The sequence below is a fragment of the Pinus tabuliformis genome, chromosome 1_1 (genome assembly GCF_031772625.1).
Source record: "Pinus tabuliformis cultivar Carrire ecotype Pingquan chromosome 1_1, CPIR1, whole genome shotgun sequence".
Lineage (NCBI taxonomy): Eukaryota > Viridiplantae > Streptophyta > Pinopsida > Pinales > Pinaceae > Pinus > Pinus tabuliformis.
In genome coordinates, this window is record NC_142297.1 from 935,007,584 (window position 1) to 935,030,051 (window position 22,468).

Below are 22,468 nucleotides of genomic sequence, written 5' to 3' on the forward strand. Positions count from 1 at the left end.
CTAAAAGAGAAGGTTCCTACCTGGGACATCCTCCAGAAGAGATTCAAATCAGGACCAGGAAGATGTGCCCTTTGTAAAGCAGCCTCTGAAACAATTTCGCATCTCTTTATGGACTGCTCCTTCTCCAAAGAAGTTTGGCAATCGGTAGGGGACCTGATACACAAAAGGACTGTATGGAATGGGCAGTCGATAGCAACAGCCTGGAAATCATGGTGGACCCAACATCCAGAAGGGAACCTGAGGAACCTGCCCCTTATCATCTCCTGGGGATTATGGATCGCAAGAAACAAAAGCATTTTTCAAGACCATTCCCCATCGGTGGAAAGCATAGCTATTGGAAGTGCATCTATATTCACAAGTATCCCTGAACCCACTCATGAGGAGCTTCCCCGACCGAACTTAGAAGAGAACATCAGGGAAGGGATACCTTGGGCATACTTCGACGGGGCCTCCAGCCATGAAAATAAATGCGGAGCAGGGTTGATCATCCACTTAAACCCCCATAGAAGCCTCAAAGCCTCAGTAGGCTTAGGGACTGGAACCAACAATTTTGCCGAGTTGACAGCCTTAAAACTCCTCCTTTGCTGGCTCATTCATTTGGGCATAACCACGATTCAGATCTTCGGGGACTCACTGAACATTGTCAAATGGTTCAATGGAACAAACAGATGTCAGAATTACATGCTATCATCACTTCTAGAGGAAACCATGAGCTTAAAATCTCATTTTAACATCATCTCACTATGTCATATATACAGGGAATGCAATGATGCTGTAGACAAGCTTTCTAAAGAGGGTCTGCAACAAAATCTGGGCAGTTGGCGAATAGAGCACAAAGAGATGGACGAGATCCGTGTGTCAGATCGTCCACCATATGCACCAAACTTCTCTCTCTGAAGCCTCAGCCAGGGCTGACAACTTTTTGTTTTTCGTTGCTGGGTTATCTTGTTTCTTTTGTTCAGAACAGACACTACAGACTTTCATAAAAACTCTCAAAAATTCAAAATACATTGCTGCCTCATTTCTGTTTGGGTTGTTTTCCCTTCTGAGGAGACCCAGGGATGGAGCAGCCATAGCAGAAAACTAAAATCTGGAAACTGTGTTTTGTTTTTTGTTTTGTAGTTTAGCCAAGATGCATCGGAACTGATCATTCAGATGGGGTTTCTCCACTTTAAGGAGACCCCGATCACACAACTGATCAGTGAACTGGAATCAAAATTCGAGATGGTAGCAAGGGATATCCCTCATGCAAAATCTTAGCAACTCTATGACCAAAAATCATATAGTCACTTGAATGCCTACAACATATACAATGTAACTTTTTTTCTTGCAATGAAAAGTTCGATTTTTTTTCTCAAGGAAAAAAAAAAAAACGAATATATCATTTAAATTTAGTCACACAACTAAAATGAAAAACCCAATGTGTTTGCATACAATTACATTAATTAAACATTTTATAAATATCATAAACATCAATATATCCAACTTCATTTAAAACATTTTTTTTTTCAATTATGGCAAATGCTATGTTGGGAAAATAAGTAAAACTTTTTTCTAGTTTATATGTACATATGTGATGAAGTTTAGTTTATTATTGACTTATTTATAAAACATACAAATAGTGATATTTATTATATATATAGTGATTTAAGTGAAATAATTTTAAAAGAGGGATATTTCCATTAATAAATAAAGGTGTTCTCTAAAGCTATAGACCTTGGATATCTTCAATCAATCTTTACAAATATGTAATAAAAAAACATGATTATTTCAAGTGAAAACTTCCTGGAACTTTGAATCAAGTAAAATATGTGAAGAATGAACAATCCTTTAAAACAACTCTAAAAATGTGACAAATGAGATGTGAAAAGTAAAACCCTCAATACAAATTAAAAGTGGTGTGGCATGAAAAATCGCAATTAAAAACAAAAACAAAAATATTATTTTGTAATATTTTAAAATTTTGAATTATTTCAAAATAAGTAAAAATTAAAATTAAAATTAACTCAATATTATTTTAACTAATATTTTATTTTACAAATTCAAAATATTTTGAAATAACTCTATATTATTATTTAATATTGAATTTTTTGAAATTTAAATTATTTCGAAATTAGTAAAATATTGAAAATTTGTTAATATTACTTTAATATTATTTTAACAAATCTTTTACCTTATAAATTAGTTTTTAATATCCCGGTCTAAACTCATGTAATTACATAATACTCTCGAATCAAGAAGTAGTTATGAAACAACTTGTAACTACACTGTGGATTCCAAAAAAATGATTGAGAAGGGGTGGAATGGTTTGGTTTTTTACCTTCGAGTGGATTGAGGTCTACAACCCTACACTCAAACTACGGGGTTTCCTATCGAGTTCGATAGGCGAGGGTGGCAAGGACCCGAATAGGAGAATGTTGCTATTAATATTGGTATTTTTTCTTTGATACTCTTCGCTGGCCTCATCTCTTCTTCATAGTGGGCCAAGAAATAGTTGTCAATCATGGATTATAAAAAGTATGGCATTTTTTTTCATTTATTTAATAAAAGATAAGTAATTGAATTTTTTTTATTGAAAAGAATAAGTTGTTTTTGAGATTTTTGGAAAATATCATGTCATTGTGCTTAGTTATAATATTAAGCAATTATGATAGATTTGGAGAATATATATATATATATATATATAGAGTAAAAAGAAAATATATTACTACATGTAAATAAAGATTATTATAATATATATTTTCTTGGTAAAAAAATATATTACTATATGTAGATAAATATTGTTAGTTTATATATATAGTAAAAAATAAAATATATTATTACATGTAGATAAAGATTGTTAGTTTATATATTTTCTTCGTAAAGAAAATATATTACTACATGTAGATAAAGATTGTTATTATATATTTTTCTTAGTAAAGAAAATATATTACTACATATAGATAAAGATTTTTATTATATAATTGTAACATTAAAAGATAAGTAACTTTGTTTTTCTTTATATAACAATGCATATGCCTATAAGAAAAAATAGGATACATGCTCTTTTTTAAAAAGGATTCCGTACTCGTGTATGAAATAATAATAAATCCAAGTTATTTTCTTGGAAATGAATATAGATTAAAGAGAGTAATTTGTGAAATATTTTCATGGGTGGTGAAAAATAAAAGAGAAAAGCTAATTAGATTATTTTTCTTGGAAAGTGGGATTTCCTTTGAAATCTGTAGATTTAATAACTACTTTATTAGTTTATAAGACATAAGTCTTCATTGAAGAAAAAAATAAGTAACTATGACCTTTTGGTTAATTAGAATAAATAAATGGTGTGATGTTCTTGAAAAAAACACAATGGTTTTGTGCTTAGTCATGTTACAATATTTCCATAGCGTTGGAAAAGATTAGTTATTTAATAAATCCATGTAAAATATTTCCATGGATTCTCATGGGTAAGAGAGTTCTTTTGAAAAAAAAATACATAGTTAGGAGAAAATATAATAACCTGAGATTAGTTATTTAATAAATCCATGGAAAATATTTCCATGGATTGTCATGGGTAAGAGAGTTCTTTTGAAAAAAAGAATACACAGTTAAAAATACATAGGAATACATAGTTATGAGAAGATATAATAACCTATGCATAGATCAAATCACACAGAGATAATATAATTCATAAGAGTCTTCTTTGGAAATAATATGTTTTTCTTACTGGTGAAAGATAAGTCAATGTTGTTAATTCCTTTGCAAGAGTTTGCAAAAGTTACATGGTTACATGTTTTGATGGGTAAAAAGATAAATGATTTGTGTGTTGTATATTGGATAGTTACATGTTTTTATGGGTAAAAAGATAAATGATTTGTGTGTTGTATATTGGATAGTTTGATTTAATTGCATGGTTTAATGCATAAAAGGTTATCATTATTATTATTTTAGTTCTTATGCCCAAAAGAAATGTTGATTATGATACTTTCTTGAAAACAAATGCATGGGAACTTTGTTATGACACTTTCTTGGAAACAAATGCATAAGAATTGTGTACATCAAAAGATAGAGAAACTATGTTGGGTTCTTGAAAAGAACAATGTGAAAAGAACACATATGCAGGAGCATAGAAATAATAATTGATTACATGCATGAAAATAGAACTATTGTGTTAGATATTTTAAAGAGAAAATTGGATTTGTAGAGCCATTTTGTTATATCTTTTAAAGGGAAGCATGGATTTGTGTGCAACAAAAAAGTATTATGTTAGATTCTGGAAAGTAAAACAAGTAATTACTTGCAATAAATGCACTAGAGTAGTTTATTACATGCATAAAAATAGAACTATTGTGTTAGATATTTTAAACAAAAACATGGATTTGTAGAGCTATTGTGTTATATATTTTAAAGAGAAACATGGATTTGTGTGCAAAAAAGAATAAGTATTATGTTAGATCGTGGAAAGTAAAACAAGTAATTACTTGCAATAAATACACTAGCTTTCCTTTGTAAAATACATATATCCGCATGCAAGAAATAATGACTAACACATTAGTTTTGTTTTAGAGAAACACATATCTTTGTGCATCCAATAGATTTCATAAATAACTCTATCTTGGGAAATATTATTTTTGGAAAGGGATGATGTCTATCATGTTAGCCTTCTTAGAAGGGGACATGTATTTTTATGTATTATAATAATATCTATTGTATTGGAAAGATTACTTAGTTACATGCACAAAGAAAAAGCTAAGGGGCTAGCTCTTTTTGAATAAGTTTTTATCTAATTACATGCATGAAAAACAAAGATAAGTTGCTAGTATCCTATAAATGAAATGGATGGTTGGTTTCATTTGGATATGACCATGTGTTGGTGCGAGAATGATCAACATGGTAATTATTTTAACATGCTTGATAATTATTTGTTTATACATGCACAATGTTGTTTCCTTTGGATATCAATGTTTGTTGCGAGAATGATAATAGAAATGTGGTAATTATTTTGACATGCTTGATAATTATTTTTTTATGCATGTGCAATGTTGTTAGAATAAGCATGTTGTGATACTATATTTACATCTCATGTATGCACATGAATAGATATTAAAAGATTTCTTTTAAAGAATGATTATTGATTGATTAATTCTTTATCTAATCATGTTACCAAAGCTTGTTGACGACAACAATGACAAGAAGGGATGGTGATTCATGCAAAAGACAAATTATGTTTAACATTGCTTGCTTTGATATCTTCGTGGATGATTTGAATCTCAGACTCCTCTTGTGAAGATAGGCAAGCACGCTTGCAGTTCCAACAATGATTTCATACCTCTAATGATTTCATACCTCTCTCTCCAATTAAGTAAATGGTGTTTTGTTGTATCTACAATTATTGCATCACATAGAGTAAAGGAATTAGAAACTACGTGCAGTGAAAGAGAAAGTGAGGGAAAACCGAAGAGTCATGAAAACGTTGAGCACCAATGATTCCAAAACCTGGTTTAGATGAAGCTGGAAGAGGCTACTATTTGTATACTGACTACCATTCCCACAACCTTCTGCATCCACTGGAATAAGTTGATAGACTAAAAGCAAGTGAGGGCAAATCGAAGATTCATGAAAATGTTGAGCACCAATGATTCCAAAACCTGGTTTAGATGAAGCTGGAAGAGGCTACTATTTGTATATTGGCTACCATTCCCACAACCTTCTGCATCCACTGGAATAAGTTGATAGACTGAAAAGCACAGACACATCAATACACTGAAGGTGAGGAGCATGCTTCTGATTAATTGTTTAATCTTCATCGCAAGGGCATGAGCTCAATGCTCTTTGATGTTGCTCCTATATTCGTAGACATTGCAAAATTTTTGATGAATAGAATTGCTCGTACCTTCTCAAACCTCACAAAGTTCAACCGAACTTGAATGCTCTATAAATTAAAATGGTTGGTATATTCTAATAAACTTTAAAACATTTATTCACAATACAACTCAATATAAATATAATAATTAGTTTTAAATTTATTTATTCAAAATATAATTTTAATAATAAATTAATAATGTTATATAAATTAAATATCAATATACACTAATAAACTTGAAAACATCTATTCACAATAAAACTCAATATAGTAATTACATAAAAATAATATAATAAATTAAATATTGATTCAATAAAATTAATAAACATTAAAACACCTGTTATCAACACAATAGAACTCAATACAATAATATCGACAATAGAATTCAATACCATAGTATGATAAAAATAATGTTATAATTTAAATAATAATTCAATAATTTGATTTAATTAGTTAATGTAGAAAAATCAAATTTACATATATCTTTTTCTTTAATTTTTTCGAAGGTCATTGAAGAGCGAGTTATTTTTATCATAAACAAACAATATAATACAAAACCTTCAAAAGCATCATGAGTAAATATGATTTTTTTTTTCAAGGGTCCTCTACCTATTGGATTTTTTTGTGGAAAGCGTGGGGTTTTTATACGAACAAGGACCTTCGCATTCAAATTCAGAATAAATATGAATTTTTTTTAAAAGGTAGTCAACTTATTGGATTTTTGGAAGGCATCGAATGGGCTTTATATATGATTTTATCTATTGGAATTTTTTGAAGGCGTGGAATGGGCTCTATATAAGCATTTGCATTTGTAGTAAAATTATAAATTATTATTATTATTATTATTAATTTATTATTATAATTTTTTTAATATTTTATTTTATGTTTGAGAAAATTTATTATAAATTTTTATTATTATTACTAATTTATTATTATAATTTTTTTAATATTTTATTTTAACTTTGAGAAAATTTATTATAGTTTTATTGTTAATGGAAAAATAAAGAAAATAAAAGAAGATAAGAGAAATGGTGAAAAAAAAGATTGGGTTAAAAATGGTTAGGTTTGACACCAGTATTAGTATTAGGGGATTTGATTTAGAGGATTATAAATATCTAGTTGGCTTAGAAGAATGGCTGACTTTATATCCATTTTCCCATAATACAAAAGATCTAATTTGTTTCTAAATTTAATCCTCTAACACTAATGTCAATCCTACTCATTCATAGCACCCTCCTCCCTCTTTATTTCTTTCTTCCCCCTCTTGTTTTTCAACCTTGCTTATTTCTCCTTATTTTCCTTTTTTAATCTATTCTAATAAAACCCCTTCTAATCCCCTTAACCATTTCCCTAAAACCAACCTGACCCCTATTCCCTTCCTTTCCCTTTTTTTCTATCTAATTGCATCCTTTATCAATATAACTTAATCTCTAATCTTGATTTCTATTTTAATTACTTTTTAATAATAGAATATTTTAATTCTATTTTAACAACAACTTTTAAAATAATATATAATTTTAATCTTAATTTGATTTGGCCAATTTTTTTTATTAATTTTAATTCTAATTTATCTCTACATATATAATATTCTAATTCTTTTTACTTCTCTTATAATTTAATATGTTATACTAATTTAACATTTAATAGAAATATTTCATATTAACACTAATTCAATTTTACCAATATTTGCTTCTATTACTTTAATTCTTATTCTAATTATTTCTCATTCATTTTTTACTTTATTTCACTGGTAATAATTAATAGTGTAGTCTAATTTATAGATCGAAATATTTTTTTTCATATACTTTTTCTAGTTAATTTTAATCAAAATGGGTAGCGATCTTTAAAAATTTGATTTGAGCTTAAGTTGTTTAATCGGTAATATTTGAGTGCCTTCTAGCTTTTTCAAAGTGTTGAATCCATTTATGCACGCAAAAATATATTTTAAGAAAAAATCACATTCTTACTTGAAATTGTATGGCCCAATGAAAAAGGTTAATTTGAGTGCCTTCTAGCTTTTTCAAAGTGTTGAATCCATTTATGCATGCAAAAAAAATAATAATATTTTAAGAAAAAATCACATTCTTACTTGAAATTGTATCGCCCAATGAAAAAGGTTATTTCATCTATAAATTAGACTACACCATAATTAATAATAATTATCAATAGTTACTGTAACAAATATTTAAACGAATCAAGCATTTTGAAAACCTCCACCATAATTAATAATAATTATCAATAGTTACTGTAACAAATATTTAAACGAATCAAGCATTTTGAAAACCTCTGCTTTGCACGTGTAGCAACCCCTGGTGCAATCTGAGTATTCCCTCCATTGCCATGGCCCTGGGAGGGGGCCCTGAGGCCCCTCCATCTTCGCCTCCTCCATCAGAGATCCTTGCATTCAGGAAGCTGATCGGTGATAGTAGTAAACACCCAACAAGGGAAACTCAGCGCAAGTTTGTAAAGAAACTTGACAACATCCCCATAATCGCCCTGCCCGTTGAAGATTCTTGCAGATCTGCTTTGAACTTAGCTGAAAGAGGGATCATTGGTCAATTTACAGGGCTATGGCCTTCCCCCAAGGCTGTTGAGGCATGGGTACAAAGGAACTGGCGACCACTAGTAAAGGAAGGCATCATAAGTTTCTTGGTTGGTAAGGGCTTTTTTGTCTTTGTTTTTTATTTAGTAGAAGACAGAAATCTCATCTTTAGGAATGGACCATATTTCATGGGACCTCAGGGTCTGTATCTAAACTCATGGTCACCATATTTCGATCCAACACAAGATGAGTCGTTAGCAGTTCCAGTGTGGGTGCGCCTCCCTCATCTTCCACTGCATTGCTGGAACCTGAAGTCACTAGAAACGATTGGTAACACCCTGAGAAAATACATAGACAAAGTAGAGAGAAGGGATCAGTATTCATGTGTAAGAATATGCGTCGAAGTCGACATGGAAATAGGGTTACCTGAAGCCATAAAGTTAAAATTAACAGACTGGTCTTATATCCAAGAGTTAGACTACGAGCATCTACCATTCAAATGCAGAAATTGCCATGAATATGGGCATTTCACATGATACTGCAAAAAAAGAAGGAGGAAGATGTAAAGAAGTTGAAAGGAGAAAAATGGATCTAGGTGCAGAAAGCAGTTCAGGCCAAGGTGAGTAACAGGAATAAAGGGAAAGAGGTACTGATGGAGTCTAGAACTCCGTTAACAAGAACGGTTCAAAAAGAAGGAAGAGGAGAACAACTAAAGACAACAGCCTCAACAAACCCATTGGAAACCCTCATCACTTCAATCGAAATTCCAGAAACAGAGATAGACGAGATTGAACGCCAAGTTCCTTCGCTTGAAGAAAAAAAGAAGAACATAGAAGTAACCCAACTTGACTCCTCAGCAAGAACCTCCTTCTCTCCTACCTATGCAGAAATGACAAGGAAAAAACCCCTGGAAACCTTTGCAACATCAGAAGAAGAGACATTCGAGAGACCCTCTAAAAGAGTTGGAAGGAAATCTCATAAGGAAGCGAGAGAAGAAGAGGCGGAGAGGCAAAAAATGCAAGGCAGCCAATCCACCATTGAAATTTCCATAGGGAGAAACACCAGAACAAGGCCCTCTAAGGGGGGATCAATTCACTCCAATCTCGTTAAATAATGAAACTAGTCTCTTGGAATTGCAGAGGCTTGGGGAACCCTTCAAAAGCTGAAGCAGTCAAAGATCTTCTGAAAATAGAAACTCCTGAGATCCTCATGCTCCAAGAGACTAAGATTGAAGGGGAAACCCTTCTTGAGATCAACAAATTAAAATGGGGAAAAAATGTAGGAAAGGCCATTAGTGCAAGAGGTTCCTCTAGTGGCCTAGCAACATTGTGGTCGGAGGACAATTATCAACTAGAAAGCTCCTTTGGGACCCAACATTGGATTTTCACCGAACTTCGACACCTCTCTAGTAAGCTCTCCATCTCTCTCTTCAAACTTTATGTTCCATTCCACCTTATAGAGAAGAAAGAATGTTGGCAGACCTTGTCTAATTTCTTAGATATTTACTCCCCTTAGAATATAATAATGGCTGGAGATCTCAACCTCGGCATTGATCCAAAAGAAAAGAGAGGCAGCAATAGTGGCAGGGACCAAATGCTTCCATTAGTAGAGGAGCTAATACTTCAGTGGGATCTTCTTGACTTCAAACGAAAGAAAGGTCTTTACACCTGGACAAACAATAGAGTTGGGGAAGAACACATCTCTGCTCGCCTAGATCATTTCATAGTGCAGAGCTCTTTGTTGCTAGGAAAAGGACTAGTCTCCTCGAAAATTCTCCCAAAGCTGGCCTCAGATCACAAATATAGTCTCTTACAGCTGGAAGAGGAAGAAAATTTGGTCCCTATCCCCTTTAGATTCAATCCGCTTTGGTCAGGGAAAGAAGGGTTCATGGAAGTTGTTCTAGAGGCATGGTCCATACTCGTGACAAGATCTCCCAGCGTCGTGTGGGAGCAGAAACTAAAAATAACCAAGAGAGCTATGAAAAATGGATTAAAGAACCCTCAAATTCTCCTACCAGCAACAGAAAGGAGGCAGTTCAGTTTTTATCAGATCTGCAAATGGATTTGGAAAGTAAGGAGATCTCTGCTTCAGATTTAGAAAAAGAACAAGCTACCCAAATCAAATCATTTCGCACTTTCCGCCATGAAGAAGAGACTTGGAGGCTTAAGTCTCATAGCCTATGGCTTAAAGTTGGAGACTAAAACACCTCTTTCTTCCATAGGCAGTATAGAGCCCGACTATCTCGAAATCATATCTCTGAAATCACTTGCTTAGATGGGATTGTGCTCAAAGATCAAAAACAGCTAAAAAGGGCAACAAAAGATCATTTCCAGAATCCGTATAAAGAGGATGGGAATGGGAGTGAAGAAGTCATCTCGGAATTTCTCTCCCACATTCCATCTTTGGTAAGCAAGGAGGACAACACTAGTCTTACGAAACCTTTCTCTGAGGAAGAAATCTGTAAAGTAATATGGTCCATGGAACCAGACAAGGCACCAAGACCTGACGACTTCTCAATTCATTTTTATAGAATCTGCTGGGAAATAATAAAAACTAATCTTCTGAGGATGATTAAAGCTTTTCATCAAAAATCCAAAGTGGGAGGCAGTACTAACTCAACCTTCCTTGCATTAATACCAAAATAAGTGAATCCGGGCACTTTTGACAGGTTTAGGCCAATCTCGCTCTGCAATGCATCATACAAAATACTGACAAAATTGCTGGCAAACAAAATCAAGCCATTGCTTGGGAAACTCATTTCTCCCACCCAAGGAGGCTTTGTCAAAGGGAGACACATACTAGACAATGTAATACAGGTGCAAGAAGTCATACACTCCAGTTACCTTCAACAGGAGTAATGTATGCTCATAAAGCTCGACATGGAAAACACATTCGACCGGGTAAATCTTACATTCCTACAAAGTCTTCCTTTCCTTTGGTTTCAGCTCTAACTTTGTCAATTTGATTAAAGCTTGTACTGAAAAGCCATGGATAGCACCTTTAGTTAATGGTAGGCCAACAAACTATTTTCAAGCCTCGAGGGGAATAAGGCAAGGCTGCCCCCTCTCCCCTTTCTTGTACATACTGATGGCAGACTCGTTAAGTAGAAAACTGATAGCTGAAAAGAAAGCAGGGATAGCTCCAGGAGTTAGGTTGACGAAAGGGCTAGAGCCTCTCAACCGTGCATTATTCGCAGATGAATCTCTTCATTCGGGCATAGCCTCCATCAAGATAGCCAAAGTTTATAGTGGAATCCTTAAAAAATACTGCAGCATATCAGGAGCTCTTATAAATAAAAGGAAAAGTGCAATATACGGGTGGAATGTGGATCAACAAGCAATTCAGAGAATAGCCTACTCCTTAGGCTTTTCGAGATATGATGCTTGGGATAAAATCAAATATCTCGGGTTACCGTTAACCCTGGGCTTTAACAAATTATCGTTGTGGAAAGAGGTAATAAGCAAAATTAAGTCCAAGATTACAACTTGGGGAGGGAAATGGCTCACTAATGCTGGCAAACTCATCTTTATAAAATCTGTTTTGTCCTCCCTGCCAATTTATCAGGCCTCCTTTCTGCTGGCTCCAAAGAAGATCACAGAACAGATCTCCAGAATGATCAAGGATTTTTTGTGGAGAGGAGGAAGAGGAAATCAAAGAAAATTCCATTTAGTGAATTGGGATACAGTTAAACATCCCATCTATGAAGGAGGCCTGCAAATAAGAGACCCGGGCCTTGCAAATCTGGCTCTTGGAGGCAAAATACTCTGGACCCTCTTCTCAAACAGTAAACACCCTGACATTTAGGTCATAATTTTTTTTTATCTAAAAGGCTCAACGCTAAGAAACATTCAGATAGATAACAACATCAAAGGGACGTCGATATGGCACCTCTACCATCAGGGGCTCGAGTTCTTTCAAAATCACTTGTATCACATCCCAGGCAACAGAAAAAACATGATGTTGTGGCAAGACAACATAATGGGACAATCGCCTCTGAGCAAAAATGAAGCAATCAAAGAAATTAGGAACTTCCTCATGCAGCAAGGAATCCTCACCTTGGCAGATATTTCGACTTGGGATGACTCTGGAAAATGGAGAAATTGGGAAATTCCACGAGTTCCTGAACAACTACGCAGTCAAAAGACTCTCCTGGAAGAAGCGCTAATGGGCCTGGCACCGGTTCACATGCGTTCGATGGATAAATGGGGATGGGGAAAGACTAGAATTTACAAGGTAAGGCATGGATTTTCCTCTCTTCAAGCACAACAAGCTTCGAGCCACACTGCATCGGTGTGGAAACAGATTTGGGATCCTCTTGGGCTTCCCAAAATAAACTTCTTCACCTGGGTATTAATGCATGGGAAAGTGCTAACTGGCGACAATCTGAGTAAAAGAGGCATTCATGGGCCACATTGGTGTTCTCTCTGCTACAAAGCTCAGGAAACCATGGAGCATGTGTTCGTGGATTTCACTTTTGCTCAAGAAGTCTGGGACTGCATCCTCCAAGGCCTCAATGTATCTGCCCCATCACAAGTCAAAATAGCTAACCTTTTCAGCACCTGGAGAATGCGATATCCTCACAGGACCCAAAGAAAGACAACATGGAACAAAAACTGGAAAGCAGTTCCTAAATACGTTTGCTGGAAAATATGGCTTGCCAAAAACAATAAGATCTTCAACAGCATTTCAAATTCCCCATTGAAGGTGGTAGCAAAAGCAAAAGCACTACTCCTCGAGACTGTGGTCAATCAACCCCTTAAAAATGATAACACACTCGTCCCTGAAGAAAAGAAATGGATGGGAACATATATTTTTCGAGACAGGACAAAGAACACCACTTGCCCTAATAAAACTCTTGTATGGAGAATACGAGAAACAGACTCAGACTTTCAATATTGGTGGAGGAAACAGGGTAAAATAACAATCTTTTTTTATGGTGCCTCCAAAGGAAATCTAGGGATAGTAGGAGTAGGAATAGTGATCTACTCCTCGTAGGGAATTTGAGAAGATAACTTCAGCTGGGGCCTTGGATAGAGAACCAAAAACTAGGCAGAAATCCTTGGGGTGTTAAAAGCCTGTCAGATAGCACATGAAAAAAGGAAAAAGGAAATACAAGTATTCGAGGTCTCAGAAATTTTGGTAAAGATATTAAACTCGGAGGACCACTTCAGAAATCCGGTGCTCAACAAGACATTTCAAAGGTTGAGATACGTGCTCCAAGATTTCTCCTCCTACCTTCTTTTCCATATTATACGTGGCTCAAATAAGGAAGCAGACGCAAAAGAAAACCAGGCATGCCTCCTGCCACAAGGAGCGTTCAACAAGAATGAGGAAGAATCTACATGGATCCTGATCGCGTAATCTAGAGTAAATCTACACCTATGTAAGGAAAGGATAGTTGCAACTAAAGGTATTTCTTAATATTGTAATGATGGTTGTTTTTGGCCTTGGCCCAACCAAGTTTAGATAATTAATATAACCGTTATAGTTAAAAAATAAATAAATAAATAAATAAGTTATCAATAGTTATATTTCTTTTTTACCTATTTTAATTGAGTGTTCTAAAAGTTTCCAACATAAATTATTTCATTTTTAATTAATGCAATATAAAATTAATCAATAAAATTAATCTTTATTACTATTATTACTAGTTAAAAAGTGAAAATTGACACTTTATTAATTAAAGTATCATTATTAATAATAATACATATCAACTAATTATGTAAACTTCGTTCATGTTAATATTTTTTCCAAAAAAAAAACTCCCTAAAATTAGGAGATTCCCTATAAATTAAGATGAGTTACCATAATTTAGGAATCAGTCCCAAAAATTAGGACGAGCTAGGATGCAGTTAATTAATTTGTTGAAATTGAAAGTAAGTTCTTGGTTTTCTAGTGTGAGTTGACTGAGGAAAAACACAAGTGATTTAGTTTCAAGTGGTTGACTTGAAATAGGACAAGTTTCATGAGAAGTTAACTCATGCTAACTTAATCGATCAAAAAATAATTCTTTAATTAGAAAAATCATTAATTTAAGCCATTTGAATTGCCTTTAAATCGAGGAACCAAGGCACAAGTTTATTCATTTTTTTTGGTGAGCACAAGTTGGTGGGAACAAACAAGGAAGCACAAGTTTGTGCATGGAGCCTGTGAGAGAAGAGTGTGCAAGAGAAATAGGAAGCACAAGTTTGTGCATGGAGCTTGTGAGAGAAGAGTGTGCAAGAGAAGCTTGCGCACATGTTAGTACTGGGTAGAGAACAATAGAGAGTAGCGGTATTGCAATGGTTTCAAGGTTAGATCAAGAGGTAAACACAAGTGTGTATTTCATATTGAAACAATTGTATTTTGTAAGAGATCAATTGCTAAATTTTTCTATCAATAAAATTCTCATTAAGCAGAGAGTTTTCCTAGTTGGATTACCTAGAAAAACACCATGTTTAATTGTGTGTGAGTATGTCTTCAATTATGTTCTATTCCATTGCAAATTTGAAGTAGAGAAATTATGTGTTTTAGTGAAAAGAAACTAGTTCTTAGTTTTTAAATTGTTCACTATAAAAGTTGCAAAATTTCAAGGAACCAACAAACATATTTTAGTTTTGAGCAAATTATTCAGATGCCCTAGTCTAAATATGTTGTAGTCTATGGACAATTAGCCCACTCAAGCCTAAAGTCATCCCAAAATATGTTGCAGTCTCTGGAAAATTAGTCCACTCAAGCCTAAGGTCATCCCAAAAGATGAGTGCAAGTACAGACAGAGGTAGGGTCATTATATGGTTTCCAAAGGAGCATTGATGATAGTATATTATAGGTCTATCCTAAAAAAAATTAAGGCAATAGTTCATGGATCCATGAGTGAAAATATCTCTCAAGGAGTGGCTATCCATGAGGTTTGAGTTTTGTCAATTATTTGACAAGGAGACCTAGATATGCAAGGGAAACAAATATTATGGATACATATTTCTAGGTGCAAGACTGCCCTAGTGGTGTCTGGTCAGAGATTTGAAGCAACTTAAGAACAGTAAGTGTATGGACTGCTAGTGGTTGATCTGTAATCCCTAGATTAGTCAAAGAGTTTACTATGTGTGGGAAATTTTGCAGGCCCTGAGCAGAGTGACACATTAGATTTATGTGCACTAGGAGCAGTGTTCTGGAGCATCCAACAAGTGGGAAATCCGTGAAGTCCTCATACACATTGATCATTGAAGGACTAAAGAGTTGCTAGGAGGCAGTGTTTTAGAACCCTAGTTCAGTGGGTTGAAAATGGCCAAACCATTGATAAGAGGGAAGATAAAAAAGACACAATGAGTAGACTTCTTAGTGGAGACAGAGGCATGTTATTGGGAAGATCAGTGAGCCAAAGTTCAGTGACAGAAAAGGAGTTATGATCATCAATAGTGGAAGATTATGGACTTGCAGAACATGGTGGGAAAGAACAGGTCTTCAAAAAACATTTTGCAAAAGAAAGCAGGGAAGCCTTTTAGTTTAGAGGGAAAAATTGCAACAACGGAGAACTTGGTAGAGTTGAAAACAAATTGAGGTGGACAAGGTTCATCCATGAACACCTTCCTTGCTAAGAGGGAGTGTTGAAAATATTAGAAAGAAAAGGGTTCCTTGTTTTGTGCCTTAATCATAGGAGCCAAAACAAGTTCCATCTTATGCATGGCTCAAGTTCCTAAAAAATAGGAGATTCCCTATAAATTAAGAAGAGTTCCTATAATTTAGGAATCAGTACCTAAAAATTAGATTGAGTTAGGATGCAGTTAACTGATGTGTTTAAATTCAAAGTCGAGTTCTTGATTTACTAGTGTGAGTTGACTGAGGAAAAACACAAGTGATTGAGTTTCAAGTGGTTGACTTGAAATAGGTCAAGTTGCATGAACAGTTAACTCATGCTAACTAAATCAATCACAAAATCATTCCATAATTAGAAAACTCACTAATTGTATCCATTTGAATTTCCTTTAAAAAGGAGCAATGAATGCACAAGTTCATGCATTAGTTTGGTGAGCATAAGTTGATGAGACCAAGCAATAAGAAGCGAATGTTTGTGCATGGAGCTTGTGAGAGAAGAGTGTGCAAGAGAAGCTTGTGCATAGGTTGGTACTAGGTAGAGGGTAGTAGAGATCAACAATCTTGCAAGGGTTTCAATCTTATATCAAGTAGGAAAGACAAGTGTGTCTTTCATATTGAAAGAGCTGTATTTTGTAAGAAATCAATTGCTCAGCTTTTCTATCAATCGCTCAGTTTTTGTAAGAGATCAATTGCTCAGTTGTATTTTGTAAGAGGGTTTTCCTAGTTGGGTTCCCTAGAAAAACAATGTGTTTAATTGTGTGTGAGTGTGTGTTTAATTTTGTTCTATTCTACTGCAAATTTGAAGTACATTAATCTTGTGTTTTAGTGAAAAGAAACTAGTTTTTAGTTTTCAAAAATTTCACTATAAGTTTTGCAAAGTTTCAAGGAAATTGTGCAGTTAGCTCTCAAGAACCTTGTTTTTATTCCTGTACCTTGATTATACCTCGAGACCCATTTTTGGTTCACAACTACCTTAATACTGGCACCTATATCACCCTTGGAGGACAACGATAACCTATAGAGATCAAATTTGGTGCTTGGAGGACTCCTCCATGGTGCTTGAGACTAAGAAGCAAGATCTAGCATTAGAGGTCCTTTCTCCCTCGATTGACTATGGCCAAGAAAATGAAATGCATCCATGATGTTCAAGAGTTTGTAATGGTGACCATATTAAACATAGATGCCTAAGAATCCTTGGAGAGGGTTGTTGTCATGGTTTCTAGGTTATATGTATAGGTTGAGCTCTCGAAGTTTAACTAGGGATTGAGGTTGTTGTCTCCAAACTAAGTTTGTTTATATGCATCTAAGTACATTTATCGTACAAAAAATATATTCATTGCTAGGGAGAATTTTAGAATCCATACTTACCTTCAGTGTAAAAGCATTGTTAAATTTTATTAATTCTTAAATTGTCAATCATAAAATATATTCTTATAAAAATAATCATATTTCTAATGATTTCATATAGTTTCTCGGAAAATTTAGCCATTTCCAGAATAAAATACATTTATCATTTAAAATTTGTGCGAATCAATTAAGAAAATGTAACATTTGCATATATAAATATAAATGTAAAATTAATCCATATAAAAAATACATCTCATGAACTTTCCTCATTCATGGTATTTGTATCCCACTACAAAAATCCTATGTGGGTTCAAAGACTGATTTAAAACTTTTGAACTCAAGAATTTTTAATAAAATTGTAAGGCATTTGTTTCCATTCTTTAATGATTGCGCAGTCCTTAAAACCCATCCATTGTCTTGCGTGGTGGGTTGAGGATATTCTTATGGTGCTTAAGTTTGAGAAGTTATGTTTAGAGCTTAAGGTTATCATTTCCCTGCCCCATAGATGGTTAAAGGATCGAGTTTGTTGTTTCCTTAACATAGCCATGGTGAACTAATTGCAATGTAAAAAACATCTTAATGTCAACCAAATCTTAATCCTAGGCCAAAGACCCCCCTAGCAAGTGCTTATGTCACATTTATAGTGTGAAGTAATAAGAATATTGGTTTAGCCCCCTTATCAGTATTCAACATTGGTAACATAGCCATTCAGTAGTAGCCTATCCATTAAAAGGAAGATATCATAAGAAAAGTGACAAGTAAGGTTGGTTCATTCTCAATATGACCTCCTCTATTCAACGAGACAAACTTTATTTTGTAAAATCATAATTAAGACTTACTTGATGTCACTTGGCATGGATATTTGGAAAATTGTGTTGAATGGGTATCAAAACACAAAAAACTCTCTAATTGATGAAGTTGGTAAGAAATGCTACTACTTCAATGCTAGGGCTATGAATGCAATCTTGGGTTTTCAAAGTGATGTAGTATGATTCAACTATACAAATGTGAGACACATTGGTAAATTTTTTTGAAGGGTATACCAAGCTTAAAAATTCCAAACTCTAGGTTTACAAGATGCAATATGAAAACTTGAAAAAGAATGACGGTGAAAACATAGTTTGTTTCCTTCTGAGGGTGGATGAAGTTGTAACTGCAACGAAAGTTTTTGGTGATAAAATTAATGATGTAGTAATAAAAAAGGTGTTGGATCACTTTCTTGATGTCAATGTCTCCCCCATAGAAGAAATTCCATTGGAAAATTTGACCATGGAAAGGCTTCATGGAATACTTACTTCTTATGAGATGAGAACGAAGAAGAATTATCCAAAATTCAGAGAATCTTCCTTTCAAAATATCAAACAAATCAAAAGAATATCAAGACCACGAGTGCTCCAACCACATTCCAAATGAGGATAAAGAAAACTTTGTTAGGAAGCTATAAAAAGGAAAGTTAAGTTACCATTTAAAACATAGAATAGGGAACTTTGGTGTTCATGCTCTTTTGATTGAATTTTATGAAAATCTCATGCCTGAACTTTTTCCTATGCATTAAAAAGAAAAAATATAACACGTATTCGTTGAATTCATACAACAGTGGATAATATTTTATAAATAGTTGTTTTTTATATATTTATAAATCCATAATGAGATGGAAATGTTGGGTGGCTTGGAGCGTTCTATAATTGTCCTCTATAGTCCTCATTATTTAATATTCAATGATTATATATCCATTTTAAATGAACTATTGAAAGTATATTTCCCAATAGGAAATGTATTGGTAAGAATTTGTTATCTTAAATTCAAATATATATCAAAACTATGAGTTGATAGAAAACCATATCCACAATTTGAACAACCTAATCATTAGCGAACCAACCCTGCATAAGAAACATACATATTCCATACATATGGTATCTACCCCAGAAGTTGAATGAGGTGAGTTTCCTTTAACATATCTAGCGAATAAGTGCCTCGATATTGAATCCATTCAACTCTAAATTGAATGTGAATCATTGTCATTTGTACATGAATCTGACACGGATCTGTTAACAGTGTTGGAAATCCATGAACCAAGGGGATCTCCCCGATATGAAGTCCCCATCAGACCTCACTCCATTTGGTTTAGGAGTCCCATCCGGTATAAAGGCATGGTTTCCAAATCCTCAAAGACCTGCCTTGGCTTGAGATGTCAGCACAAGAGAGTGATGAAATGGTATCTTCGAACAACAAGGTGAGTGTGTCTAGTGAGTGTGCAATGCAAATGTGTCTAGGTTATCTTACTACGAAAAAAGGGGGGAGGAAAATGAGCCTCGAAGTGAGAGGTAATAGTACCACCTAGGAAGAGACACACATGAACCAGAAAGACCTATCCAATGTCCAACGAAATAGTCCACAGTGGATGTGACAGTCGTTACAACCAATGAACAAGAAAAGACCCATCTACCATCCAGCTATAAGTAGTCCAGTCCATAGCAGATGTGACAGTCGTTACAACCATTGAGTAAGGAAAGGTTTGTCTAGTATCATGCAGAATAGTCCACAAGGATGAGATAGCAGTAACACCCATTACAACACAATCTCAAGAAGATAAGCACCAAAACAACTGAAATAGTTCAACTATCTTAGTACATGTGAAAACAAACATAAAATACAAATTCTCACAGAATAGTCTTACAAACATCCATAAGTCATGCATGGCAAAGTGTTGGCTTGAAAAGGCCTCTGTAATTAAGAAAAAGTTCCAAGAAACATATTTACATTGTACATCACTAGCCCCAGTAGTGGGACAGTAGGGCCACCCGTTGCTCCTCAAAGAACTATTTTATCTCTCTATTGCCTTGCGGGAGGAGCCAACGTGAAAATTATTTCACTCATACAATGATGGGGTATAGATAACCAAGGGTTGATGCTTGACCCTTGTGACTCTTTGACTTGCCTCATGACTGTTCAACTTCCTATGAATTTTCAACTAACATGAGTCTTCATATTCATGTGTGTCCATTGGACTTCCACTTTACATTATATACATGGCTCATAATAGTTATGTGGCCTTTGAATACTCATGACATGACTTGACATGACACTGCTGACATGGACTGGGTTGTTGAGGTGGCAATGTCAAGTCGATGTTGCCGCTGAGTGATAGATTTGTTCTTGGAAGTTCTTTCTCTTCTCCTCCACATAGCTTGGTTGTGAAGGGTCTTGAATGATCTTTGGTCCTAAGAGGTAGTTGCATGCATGTGTTCCCTTTGCTTGTTCTTGAAAAGCTCATTTTCCTGTCTAACAGCAAGTGAGTCTCTAGGCATGCTTCCCTCCTACTTTTCCTTCTTCATCATCTCGCCATAACTTGAGAATGTACATTTTCCTGCAATTCACTCATGACAGGACAACATCAATCCGAAAACTCCCTACTCTAATATGGTGCATTGTCATTCATGGAATGAGCTTGGGACAAGTCATAGGCTAGGAGATAGGCCTCAGTGACTGCGCATTGTGTAGTTCTGGTTGGGAGGGAGAGATCTTGATCATTGAGACTGTGTAGAGCGCAACTTAGGCTTGACTGAGGAAATTTTGAGCACAGTCCTCATTGTGGAGAAAAATCGCGCAGTGGCCACTCGGAGACAAGATTGTGCAGTTCAAGTTAGTAGTGGCTGGTGCAAGGTGAGGCCAAGGGTGGTGAGTTTTCTGTAGTTTTCAGAGGCAAGGAGAACTAGGCAGTAGAGAGCCCTGGAAGCCAAAATTGCGCAATTCTTGAGGATAGTGAGCTATGACTGAGGGAGGAAAATGGGGCACACTTCTACGCAGTTCTAGAGGCCAAGGGGGGTTGGGCTCTCTATGCACTGCGAGATTCCAATAGGCAAGGGAAAATATTGAGGGTTGAAAGTGTGAAATGCACAATTCACGGTGTCAAGGAAGGTTGCTAAACTTTGGAATTGCACAGTGCAACTACCGTGGAGGATAGTGACTACGCACTGTGCAGTTCTAGTTAGCAAGGTCACATCATTAAGGCCCAAGGGCTAAGACTGTGCAGTGCATAGCTCAGTCGGGGCCCGATGAAGCTGAGTTGCCCTGTCGGGAAGATTTTATGAAAATGGCTAAGTGTGGGAGGAAGATGGACTTGTGATGAAATTGAATTGTGATCACACACTTAGCATAGTTCGATGACATGATAACATAGACCATCGGGACAAAAAACAAAGAATTACTCTCTGAGTGACTATCTGATGACAAGAAAAGATAAGTGTGACACTTGAGATAGACTTTAGGACGACCGTGACGACACTTGTGCGACAATGCTCAATATTTTTTTTATGAGTGCGATAACTGTTTACATGGCTAGAACAACCCATATACACAAAGACCAACCTTTGAGATCACTAGAAAGGTTCACAAACATGACATAACAACCAAACATGCCAAAATATGACAATTGATCCAACAAGGGAAAGGGAGCAAGACACTTAGAGGAAACAAATGGAATGAATTTCAGTGCTTGCAACCATGCATGTCATTGAAGACATAATTATATGACAAGTATAAGTGGTCCTTCAAGTGTAGGCCAAAATTTTGGAGGGTGTTACAGTCGCTACAACACTTGGCGACACACTGGTTGAATTCCAACTTCTCTATCTTGGTTCATTTTTACTGTAGGGCCTTGGTCCTTTAGGGAGTATTGATTCAATGTGCAAATTACTTTGGATTCTCCACTTACCCCATAGGAAGATATGGTCCCCTTTGTACCTCCTCAGTTGAACACAACATAAGATTCAACTAGATCATAGTGTTTCGAATTAGGTAGGGTAGTTTAGCTCGCGAGCTTAAGATTTTCAGAGTATCGTTTTTCATCTCTGGTGTTGCTCCGCTGACAGCAGGCCTAGATAGTACCCTGACAGAGTCATGTTGGAAAACAAGAATTTCTCCACTGCCAATGAGCTTGAATAGTACCCCGATGGAGTTGCCCTCTTCTCCTCTCTACACAAGAAGCCTTTCTCTTCTTTCAACTTTATTTATTTATTTAAAGAGAACTATGCATTGACACTTATCTATTTTGCGGTGAAAGAGGGATCCCAACTTATTGAGAGAAGAAGATTTTGTTCCTTTAGAGAAACATATAAATACCTTTGATTTAGGTTTTCTCATTTATATTTTCCCCTTCTCCATTT

General features: G+C 35.0%; 1 protein-coding gene across 1 annotated transcript; it reads left to right on the forward strand.

Moving 5' to 3' along the window:
* Positions 1-8,182: 8,182 nt before the first annotated feature.
* Positions 8,183-8,920, forward strand: LOC149217532 (uncharacterized). Its single transcript, XM_089390257.1, has one exon. The coding sequence runs from the start codon at positions 8,183-8,185 to the stop codon at positions 8,918-8,920; it is 738 nt and encodes a 245-aa protein (XP_089246383.1).
* Positions 8,921-22,468: the final 13,548 nt, after the last annotated feature.

Coding starts and splice junctions, on each gene's coding strand:
- LOC149217532 (XM_089390257.1), top strand. CDS start 8,183: ATGGCCCTGGGAGGGGGCCCTGAGGCCCCTCCATCTTCGCCTCCTCCA.